The sequence below is a fragment of the Ammospiza nelsoni genome, chromosome 1 (genome assembly GCF_027579445.1).
Source record: "Ammospiza nelsoni isolate bAmmNel1 chromosome 1, bAmmNel1.pri, whole genome shotgun sequence".
In the NCBI taxonomy this organism is placed as follows: domain Eukaryota; kingdom Metazoa; phylum Chordata; class Aves; order Passeriformes; family Passerellidae; genus Ammospiza; species Ammospiza nelsoni.
Window position 1 is genome coordinate 48,107,592 of NC_080633.1, and position 12,315 is coordinate 48,119,906.

The 12,315-nt window shown below is 40.1% G+C and overlaps 1 protein-coding gene across 3 annotated transcripts in view; it reads right to left on the bottom strand.

Moving 5' to 3' along the window:
• The window catches only part of ELMO1 (engulfment and cell motility 1), a 303,943-nt gene that overhangs the window by 27,638 nt on the left and 263,990 nt on the right, over positions 1 to 12,315 (bottom strand). For all 3 annotated transcript variants that reach the window (XM_059473758.1, XM_059473750.1, XM_059473768.1), the window contains one exon: positions 1,533 to 1,696. In XM_059473758.1, coding sequence (XP_059329741.1) covers positions 1,533 to 1,696 — 164 coding nt within the window. The remainder of the gene's footprint in view (positions 1 to 1,532; positions 1,697 to 12,315) is intronic.

Genomic DNA, 12,315 nt, shown 5'->3' on the forward strand with positions numbered 1-12,315 from the left:
CCTTTAGGCTTAGCCTTTATCTTGAATTTGAAATGATTCTCTGGTAACACTTCAGTTGCCTTTAACTATTTCTGTTGGCTGTTTCACTTGCTCCGTGGTGGGGAAGGAGACTCTGCACTGTGGCAGCAACTAGCCAGAGTGGCACTGTAAATTAAGAGTTTGCACAGGGCATTTGCAACTCTTTCAGTGCTAGGTGATGGTGCAAGAGAATATAAATAATTGACCTGCATCATACTTAAACTGTTGAGTCATAAGGAAACCAGGGAAGATGAGAAGCTTTGGTGATGAGTTCACAGTTCTGAGCAGCCTGGAACTGCTAAATGTTGCAGGGAATTTGCAGGGGCTTTCTGAGCAGTGTAACAATACAAAACTAACTGGAACCATTTGCAAATTTTTAATTGATGCATTACTACGAGTGACATCAGTTCTAACTGGGCATTAGGTTGTATCTTCTAACACACTGGAAACATAAAAGAAGCAGTCCCCCTTTGATCCACACTGGTATGGTTAAAATTTAGTTTGTAATTCCATTTTGCTTACACTTCCACTGTTGCCTTGCTGCCCCTGGAGGAATGTGTCCCCAGAGCTTGTACTTAGATATTTGTATCCTTCAGAAACAAATCCAAATTAATATCCTGCTTCTGAATCCTGGAATGCTCTGGTCTAAATCCATTTCTATACTTTTGCCTTGGAAAAGGAGATTTAGAGTATCATGAGGTATTCCACTTGCAAGAGACAGGATTTCATGACATTTCAGCTGATGCTTCTGGAGTCCTCACCATCTCTCAGCTGATCTCAAAAGCTTCCTGCTGTTCTCAGCACAGCATTTGCACAGCACAGAGTCTGCATCTGTCCTGTGCCATCAGTTCAGCCACAAGCCCAGACCTGGTCCAGAGCCAAGTGCAGCCTCCTCTCCTCATACAACAGAACAAAGAATATTCTGAGGCATGAGAAAGAGCTATGGAGGCAATATTAGCCTTCCATACTTTGCAGTAAACAACAAGCAAAGGGTTGGCAAGCTGTCAGAATGTTGCTACAAATAAGTAAATTAATGCTTGTCATTAACACCAATTTATAATAATGTTATATACAAGGACAACTCCTTTGGAAAGTTAGTGTGTTTTGGCTCCTCTTCTTCTGGGCTTCTCCCTGTCTTGCTCAGAGAGGCCTTGAACAGAAGACAAAGTCGTGGTGTTTGATTAGTTCGATTTTATTTTGAAAGACACTACTAGCACCAAAATCAGACTCACAATCATGCAGAGCTAGGAAATGTCAAAGCACTGTTTCATATAAAGAAGCCAAGAGAAATCCTGCTGGGATTTGCCAAATCTGGTTTCACTGAACTCAAGGAAAAAGTTATGATTCCCAGCAGAAGAAAACATGTACTTTAAGCAGATGCCTTGCTACTGCTTTTGAGCACAGATCCCTGGACAGCTTTTCTCCCTGGGATTCCCCAGAAGAGCTCACAAATGTCATTCTCCCTTGTTAATCATTCCATGAAAAAATGAATGGGGAGAGAAGACAATACTTACAGAATTGGACGAGACTGGAAATCTTCCTGGTTCATTCTTTCGGACTGGCGTATTTTCAGTATTTCTGTGTAACTGAGATTCTGAAGTTTGCTCTTGAATTGATCCAGAGAGCTAGGCTTGGTAGTGAGTGCTCTCATTATCTGTTCTTTCACTACCTGCATTACCTGCAGTTGACAAGGAAAGAAAAAGAAGCTGTGTTAACACTTTCTGTGTATTTGTTCCAAATCTTATTCTGGGTCACGCTAAGGTTTCTAGGTACTGAACATGATTAGCTTATGTGGTCTCTTAGACAACTTTTCAGCAACATAACTAGAAAATAAGCCAACTTCTGACAGGGCATCACAACCTACATCAAAAGCTCATCTGCTCAGTGACAAAACCGGGGTTTTTTGAGGGTGGTGGGGAGCTGCTAACTGGCCCATTGCTTCCTTTTATCCCTTATACCCAGAGGCAATGGGCACACACTGGAACACTGGAACCACTTTAAACCCCTTTGAACAACAGGAAACATGTTTTCACAGGAGGGTGACCAAACACTTGCACAGGTTGCCCAGGGAGGTGATGGATTCTCCATCCTTGGACACACAAAGAAACTCAGGACATGGTCCTGGGCAACTGGCTCTGCATAGCCCTGCTTGAGGGAAGGCTGACCAGGTGATTTTCAGAGATTTTAAACATCCATCTTGGCACTAGAATTTTCTGTTTCACTCTTTCCTGCTGTTCCTTTGAGGATGTTCCTTCCCTGCTTGAGGGAAGGCTGACCAGGTGATTTTCAGAGGTAAAACCAACCTCAACCCCTTTGAGATTCCGTGAGAGCCTTACAGTGCAGGCACGTTGTGGCCATACACAGTGAAGGAAAGAGAACTCACTAAAAGAGACCATTAGTCAGGGAAAGAGAGAGATCACTTTGCCAAGGATATTACAGGATTGCTTTTGAATAAATGCCATAAACAATGCAAAACCAAAAAATGAGAATGAAGGATGGCTAGGCAACAGCCATCTATTCTGCATAATAATTATTTTTTCAGGACAAAACTGCTGAGACACAGTTAACTAAAGAGAATTGCTTGGATCTAGTTCAGATAAATACATGTGAGAGATTACTCTCTGTCTCTCCATAATCCTAGACTCATTTCCTTGGGGATGGTGCAAGTTACACACTTCAAAATATTTATCTGATGATGTGCCTAAATTTGCTGAAAGAATAATTTATCATACTCAGAAAGGTCCATCACACCCAAATGCCAAAGCTAAAAACAAGTAGGAACCCCAGTATCAAAATGGTAATGACAGAAATCAACAGTTACACAAACAGAAGGCAAAGTTTTTACTGTGCTGGTAATTTTCCTCTATTCTTTAATCTTCACCATGCATCTTAAAACAGAAACTCAGCCCCTCAGAGGTTCCCTAATAATTCCAATCCCTTCTATTTCATATAAACATTTAATTGTTTCACATGTGTTGCCTCAATCTTCTAACTCACTGCCTGCACTGTTTTCTATTTTTCCTTCCTGAGATGTACCTTCTTTCTCAGATGGCATCTAAGCACTCATTTTAGCTGGTCCAGCTGGTAAAACTAAGGAACTAAAGAACTGAAGAATTACTTAGCTGGTCTAATAGTGAGAAATGGTACTTCTCTATTGAAAGAGGAACTCCTGACTGGCACCTGACCACTCAGAGGAATTAACACCTCCTTGCCTGCATTCACAGTGTCCACACCAGTCCAAGTGGGAAAGGTGCTGCCACACCTCAGAAATGACAAACCACTGTAAAACCCAAACAACCTGAATGCTGATGGATCATGGCCCAACAAGGTGAGTGGCATAATTCTACTGATTTCACTGGGCCTTGCTTTAACAAGTAAAAGGGCTTATGTAATGAAGAATGTGTCCACAAAGGAAACATCCTCAAAGGAACAGCAGGAAAGAGTGAAACAGAAAATTCTAGTGCCAAGATGGATGTTTAAAAATATGTTCTGTCTTCCTCTTTCTGCCTTCTCGACAATGACTACCTATCACTACTAATTATTTTAAAATATAAATATAATGCTGCAATCATTTATTCATGCATGTAATTTCAGTTTCATGACTTCGTTCGAATTTCTATAGAGCTCTGATTTTTTGTTGCTTACATATAGATTTAGTTTCCTAAATTCAGGGACTCACGATAGGGAAGCTGTCTCTTACAAGCACTTTTTCTCATAAAAAAATGGACAAACAACTTAAATAATTTATTTTAGGGAACTGCATGCATGAGGATCTTTCCAGTCTGATCTCTAAACTATCCACATGAAGCAGTTCTCATTCTTGGATAAACTGTGAAAAAGAAGTTCAAATTCAGTAGATTTGGAGCTCTGTCACTTAGACTTCTTTGCAACACCCTTCTCTGTAATTAATTTTTAGAGTTAACAAGCAAATAATGAAAATTCCTCTTCTCTGCTGTTGTGTGGAAGGTCATTCACGGGGTATCATGAGAGTCCCTTGGTGTAGAGGCTGCCCCTGCCCCTGAGAGAGAAGGCAGGAGGTGTATGCTCCAGGGCCAGCACGTAATGGGACAATCTCTTGCCTTGTAATGTTTATAGCCAACACTATTTAACTAGCTGGCCAAAGTGTCAAAGCTGCTGCTTCTAGTGAGTCTCCTGAGCATTTGGGAATCACTGCCAAGGACTTCTAATCTGTTCAATTTCCAATGCTCAGTTGCCAGCCTTTGATTGCTGCTGAGAGGCGGCGTCAACCTTTCCTCCTCATGTATCCGACCTTACAATGAAATTAAATGTATTCTCCACTCAGTGTGATTGCACATAGACACTGTAGACAGTTGTTTCAATTACATTATGCTTTGCTACTCTTACTGAAAAATGAGTGTTTCAGAGGATGCATTTACTTTAAATCATGTGCTTTTCATCTGACAACCTCTTTTATGGGTAAGAGAATCCAAGTTCTGTGTTGCAACTAAGAGAGGTAAATTCACTGAGCACATGAAGAGAAAGACAATAGGAAGAAAACAACAATATTTTTTTTCAATTAAACACATAGGACTTTATTCCCCAGATTTTGTATCCATTTAACATATTTCTACAGCTACTATCCTGCCATGACATGTTTTTCATTAAGTTGTTTTAGTCTAGTTTGTTATGTGTTTTGCTTATTTGACCTCATCTTTGTCATATCATATTCTGACTACTTTGGCTTTCCAACATTTACCCCTTCTCCTCTCTCTTGCCATGACAATTTTTGCCTGTGCAAATAAAGTCAGTTCTTCCTGGATGGAGGAGAGGTCTGAACTTGGGCTCTAAAACAAGGGGTCAAAATAAAAAGAGTGAGACATTGTTAATACCAAAAGGAGTGGTTTATCAGGGCCAAACTCTACAGCAAGCTTCTCACTGATATTATTTCAGCAGCTTGCTTGCAGCTACAGAAAGCACAAACCTTTCTACTCTCCTTACCCCATACTCATGCGAAACTTGCTCTTGATACTGACAGAGAAGCCACACAGCCCTCTCAGACACGCACCATTAGCCTGCAGGATTATGGAAATTTAAGTCTGAGCCTTCCACCTTCCACTCACCAGATACATTCCTTCCACAAACTCACAGCATCAATCTTTTCAGAAACCTCCTCCAGAACAGCCTGAAGGCCCAGATGTTCACAACAATCCATCTGGGATGTTACCCAAGTGATAGTGGCTTTGCACTGAAAAAGGGTACGTTTGGATTAGGTATGAGAGAGAAATTCTTACTGTGAGATTAAAGATTGCCCAGTGAAGCTGTGGATGCCTCACCCCTGGAAGCGTTCAAGGCAGGCTGGGTGGGGCTTTGAGTAACCTGGCTAAGTGGAAAGCGTCCCTGTCCATGGTGGTAGGGCTTGAACTAGATGGTCTTTAGGGCCCCAGATCACACCATGATCCTCTGATCTGTGGAGCACCAGACAGGAGATGAACCCTTCTCATAATTTCCCCACAATATCAATGTTTCACTTGGATAAGGATGCCCTTTGATGTGCAATGACACCAGCAAGAACATGTCTGGATGCCATCAGAGAAGCCTCTAAGTTGTACCTCTTGTATTTTGGGGGAGTTGTTACACTGATTGCTGCTTGGATGGCTGACTCAGGGGCTTGGGTGTGTCAGCATGTAGTGCTGACCTACTGCTGTTGATCTTGACAGTTCACCTTCCTTCTGCACAGACAAGACTTGGATATAAATAACCCACACTACAATGATGTGCTTAGTTCAGTGCTTTCCTGATTTGGCTCAACATTATCAAGTACTGAAAGGTGTGATTCCCCCACCTCACTGCAGCAATGATAAAAGAGCAGCCACTGAACTGCCCTTCATCTGGAGACTCCTCTCTACAACCAGACTTGAAGAACCTGAGATGTGAGAAGTTTCAGGCCCTCATTCACTAGCTTTTTCACTTGACCGTTTAAAAATCATCCAGCCAACAAAGAGGGAACTGGAGGAAAGACATCTCTTTGCAAATTGGTTGTAAAAAATTAATACTTAGCTTCCTTCCTATCTAAATGTTCCTGAAAAAAAAAGTAGCTTGGTTAATACAAGTTAAAGAATGAAGGTAGAAACAATTTAGTGATTGAGATCCAGCTTGATCATTTCAGTGTCACAAAGAGATTTCCTTCAGTTAAATCCACAAGGCAGGCAAAACCAAGGTTGTAGGATGAAATAGCCGAAACACTGTTAATGAACAGTGCTCACTGACAAAGGAGGCTGCAAAGAAAATTTAATTCTGAAGGGAAGGGAAACAACTTCAGTTTACCATCAGCCTGTCAACTCCTTTAATGAAAACTTTACATGTTTAATGTGTGCAGCAGGTAATTTGAGACATTTTGTAGACTGTTCCAAAGGATAAATTGTTACAACTAGATCAATGGTTATGTTTTCAGAGTACTCAGAAGAGTCATCCTGAGAGGCTTCAAGGTCCTTGGAAGATAATTTAATGGTAATTCCCCCCCCACTCCCCACCCCAATCTCCACATATTGCTGTCTGTGAATTCACTACACCAGTCTCTCAGTCACAGCCTGTACCAAACATTCACTCCACATTACTTTAGAATATTAATCTAAACATGCCCTCCTACACAAGCAAATTTAAACTCAGTGCTGGCACAATCTAACCATTGACAAGAGACTCCAAAATTCCAGACCATTACTTCTATTACAGTCTGTGTACTCTGAAATTACAAAAACCCCCCAGTTTGCAATCTTCTTAGCTATTCCAGAACACAAGGACAGTTACTGTACCCAGCGATAAAGAGGCAACTCTAAGCTGTCTGGGTGTACGTAGCCACAGGAATAATTAAGTTGATTCATTTTCAGGAAGCAGGATGAGAAAGCAGCTGTCAGAGGATTTAGCAGATATAAGCTCTGATACATTTTATCTCTTCATTTTTCTGCTGAATTTAAAACCTATTGCAAAAAAGTTTGTGTTGCGGGGATTTTGGCTCTCTTTTCTTTCCTTCCTTCTTTCCTTTTCTCTTGTGATTGTAATTTCCAGTATGACCCAAGATATTTTTCCGTCTGCAGAAAAGAGACTTAAAACAATGCAATGGTTTTGATCAAGCTGAGCAGTCTGTTTCCATGCAGGATCAGCATCAGTATCCAGTTCAGCAGTGACTATCATTCTGCAGAACAAATGACCACACCTAGCAGACGTGACGATGGTGCTGAGAGATAGGAGATATGACAGCAGTTCCACACAAGGTGTTTAACAGGTCTGTAGCAGGAGTCAGAAAACCTGATGCTGTAGCAATACATCAAAGTGAAATCCTGCTCACAGCCTCAGGACCCAAATAATTGCCTGCCCTCTGGTGAGGAAAAGAGGGAAGAGAACTTGAAGAGCCTGACCTTGCACTGGATTCCAAGATGCAAGTAGTAAAGAAAGAAAAGGCCAAAGATTGAGTGGTCACAACTGTTTTACATTTCAGAAAAGCTGATTTTTCTGATTTTTATTTTCCCTTGACTAATGAATCCCAGGTGTGGGAAAACAGACTGAAACCACACCGTTCTTGGGAACTGATGGGCTGAGACTACTCTTAATTCAAGACTATGGAAGAGGAGATGGAGGATTCTTTACATTCTTGTGAGAAAGATGGAATAAGAGCATCAGGGTTGTGAGCACATGGCTAATGAGCACCGTCAAACAGGGTGTGAAAGGGAGGCTGAGAAAAAACAAGGAAGGGGTCTGAGGAGTGCTACGTCTGAAGAAGGTGATGTAAAAAAGTTCAGTTCCCTGCAAGAGATTGCCACCTTACTGTGCTATTGCATGTGAGCACCTTGTAAATCATGTTCAGAGGAAATGGACTATTTATTGCTGAGCTCCACCATATTACATCCCTGGGCTACTCCACCTCTACAGGAAGGGTCAGTGGCCACAGCTTGACTTGGCACTTTCCAAAAGCTCCCAGAGTTCTGTTATCTGCACTGATGATTTTTCCCTTGGATACACAGATCCTGATGGAGAACCACTGGATACCCATGGAGGCCTCCAGCTCTCTTTTAACATTACCGTTTATTTTCTCAATTAAACCCAGTAACAGTGGCAGAAGCTTTGGCTGGGGGCACGACTCATCTTGAACTTAATTGAGAAAAAGACAAAGAGCTGTCACAAAATTCCACTGAAGGGTAATATGGCTAAAGGAATGGGCAAGAAGATGATTTTTACAAGGAATGGAAACAAACTAGAGTATACAAAGGAAAATGAAAGCAAGCTAGTAGGAAGGGTGTTATAAATGTGGAAAAGTGACCAGAGCAGAAACAAAGCTTTCAGGAGGGACTATCAGCATGAGGAGGAAGGCATCTGAAGGATGACTTGCAACAAAATAAATAAAAATGGGGACAAGTCTGAAGAAGAAAAAAGAGGGTATGATAGATATTGTATTTCAACAGAAAACGAAGGCTAAAGGAAAAGAAGAAATGAGATTTTTTTAGAAGTTCAGTTAAATGGAAATAGGAAAACAGAGGGTAAAATATGGGGGAAATTATATATTTCTAAAAATATGGCTCAGGAAGCAACTGACTGAAAGGAAATCTTCCTTAAGGACTGGCCAGAGGAAGTTGAAGATAAAATTAATAGCAACAGAAAGGGAAGTGAACAGCAGTCCTTTACAAACTGGAAATGTGAATGGGTTTAGAATCATCATCAAAATACAAGCAAACACTCTCCATAATTTCTTCATTTTGATAAGAGACAAAGTGGAAGAAGTTCACTGTCTTCTTTCAGGACTAAAATCAGAGGCCACACACAAATGCAAGGGGTTCCATTCAAAACAATCCTAATCTACACACACAGGTCAATTTTCTTGGGTAATACTGGGCTGAAACAGGAATGACTGATAGACAGGAAACCTCTTCCTCACATTAAATATTTGCAGAAAACTATTTGCATCAGAAGTAAGGATTAAAATTCTTTTCCTGTTTGTGCTTTGTGCCTTGAGGTAGTCACAGCAAGAAATAAGTGCTGTGTGACAACGTTTCTGCCCCAGTAAAATGATATACAAAGTTAATATGACAGTTTTTGTAAACTTTCCTGTTAGTTAATTGAAGTCTTAGGTCAGACAATATTACAGTATTTCCCCCAATGTCTGACAACCTCCTTTGGCAAAATAAAACATGTACAAAATCATTTGTGGGTGGCATTTAATCCAGGGCTTTGCACAGACAAAACGTACTGATCTTCTCAAACAAAATGTTAAGCGAGGGGAGGGGGGAAATGAGGAGATATTTGTATCCTTAGTCATATACTAACATAATAATTAACATGTCAAATAATATGTTGTAAATTCTAATGAAAAACAATATGAGAGTTGCCCATGATTAGGAATATAGGAACATACATTTGGGTGCTGCTTCCCTTAATTATATTAAATGGCATATACTAAATGAAAATTAACTTAATATATTGGCAAACTGCTGGTTCTGCAGGAGGAAAACAAGGACAGGATTCTATCAGACAGCTTTTAGCTTTTTTTCCCCTAGGAAAACATAGAAATCAAAGAACTCAAGTCCTACATATTAATGATGAATAAAAAAAGACTCTTTAAATGGGTACAAAAACAGGAAAAGTGGCAGAGCAAATTTTCTAAAGAAGTCAAACAGAAGGGTCTGGAATCACTGCTCAGTATATCTCAAAATTGGATAAAACGGTAAAAACAACATTACAGCTTCATATCTTCCTATCTCCTTTAGCTGAGACAAAACCAAATAAAGGTGTGGTCAGCTGAAAGGTCTCCAGGCTCCCTCACCAGCTGGACCCACAGCGCTGAGGTCCCTGCTGTCCGAGGTATGAAAGGCCACATGGCATTGCAGGGGTGCAAGCCTGCCACTGTCCCTGCCTGTGCCGTCCCTCTCCTTGTCTCCAGTCAACTCCAGGGACTCTCCAGACTAATTTCTAAAGGTTAGGGGAGCCAGTGAAACGGGTTCATGTCTTTTTAACACCAAAAAAAAATGGAGTTCCTTAGTCATATAAGGGACCAACAAATAAATCATCTAGCACAAAGCACCAGGCAATATGAGTACAGCTCCTCTACCTTTCAACTGCATACCTCTCCTCCTTGCTAACCTTGTCCCAAACCTGACAGACCTGGAAAATCCATCCAGTGTGTCCATGAACTCCACTTGTTTTCAGTAGAAAATCCAGCCAAATTTCCCCATGAACATTTTTCACAAAGAAGGAGATTTGCCTGTGAAAAATGTTCAACAATTAAACACTCTATATGCAAAAGCTCTGCAATTTTGCCAAGCTTTGCTAATACCTGTGTAGTACTTATGTAATACTTGCTGTTCGTTCAGCAAGTCCAAAAGTCGGCTCACCATCCAAACAGTAAAATTTCTTGTTTAGTTGAAAGTATCCCCTCACATTTATTCTGTTACTTACATGAACAAAGGAAAATAAAATATAAATAGAAGCTGGAAGTTTCAGCTTTTGTTTTCTGGACCTGACATACAAAAAAAAGTGAGGTTTTCTGGGCCTCACTTTCCCATATTTATAACACCCTTCTTACTAGCTTGCCTTCATTTTCCTTTGTGTACTGACATAAGTGACTTTCACAATTTCATTGCTACCTTCTTATTTTCTTTACTGTTTGTTTGCTTTTGTGCATTGCATTTTATTAGAAAAGTGAAACTTCCAAAATTTCTACCTAACAAAACCATGAAAGACTGAAAATGGGGTTTTGGATTCAGTTCTTTGAATTACAAAGGTAAATTGCATATTTAGGCTTTTCTGATGAATGCATAAACCAAATGTTTGGTATGCTCATGTTAGACCATTTCATTCAGTTCCATTATTTGCATGCCCTTACAGTTAAGGTAAATGATCAGGCTGAGCATCTAGGAATGATGCAAAAGTCAGTTGTTCAGATGTGCCATGCCTCTGAATGAGCCTACAAGCTATTTTACATCATAATTTATAACAAAGTAAGCTGTCATCATTTTTAGGTAAAGCCTTGTATTCATATTAACGCCCCTGAAATAAAGTGAGCTGACAAACATGCCTAAAGAACACAAATTTTTCAGCACATCTCATATTAATAACTGTTTCTAGTGATAATTGCATTGTTATCAGAGATTCCAGTGTGTGCCACAATAATAAAAATAGCTGCATGATATAGCTGCATGATTCACAGAAATACACAAAGCAATGAAGAGGTTAAACACATTGCAACTTGTGAGATGCTAGCTAGTGACACTATTCTGTAAATCTGCTGCTCACAAATTACTGACGTGACAGATCATAAGAAGTGCTGTCAGGACTATTACAAACCAAGATCTGCTTGGAACTGCCAAACATACACAAAATGTGTATGTCCAAGGGTAAGGAATAAAAGTGTTTTCATTGTCATTTTAAAATGTTCTGAAATAACTGACTAGTACCTTCATTAAATTCTGAATTTTTGCAGTCCAGTCCAATGAGATTTCTGCCTCAGGTAGTTATATCATTACTGTGCTAGTCATATAAATAAGAACAACACATATTATTTTTCCTCCTCAGCTGTGGCAGGTAACCAAGAATATAAGGAATTCAACCAGACTATTCTTAGAAGAAGAAAATGCGCAGATGACTTGTTTTGCCATAGCTCATTTTAAGAACTGCAGTGGAATGGTTTATGGCTTCAGAAACCTGTATTTTTCATTGCTGCAAAGGAACAATCTTTTCTCCCCACAGATCAAAGGGAAGCTTTTTTTGGGATCTACAAGCAGTACTGGAAAAGAAACTACTTCCCAGGACAGAGAGCAGTGATTTATATGACACCTAATACTAACACCAACAATTCAAAAGCATTCAGTCACCTCCCTGTGATTACAAAACCGATCTGCTAGCCAGGGAAGTTGGGAATGGAACAAACTACTTAGGTTACCCAATGCTTTGGGAATATGATAGACTTCCAAAAGCACAGGGAAAGGCATCCACAGTTATCTGAAATCTAAACTAAAGACATATATCAGTGACCACCAGGACTGGTCCCATTGCTCCATTCCCTTCACTACATGCATAGGAAGCACCTGAAAAAAATCACACATTTTTCTCCTCCAGTGAATACTATGTCAATACCACATTCTCAGTTTATTTTTCCCCTCTCTCCTTTTCACTCATATTAAATCAGAGCCAAAGGATTTTTTTCTCACAAAAGGATTAAAACAAGATTGGCTTCAAGTTTACTTCCCACTCTTGATCTGGAACTACCAATGACATACACAGAAACACATCGATCCTGCCTAGGAGGCCTAATAATGTCTTAAAATAGTGCTATTTCTAGTAACCAACTAGTGA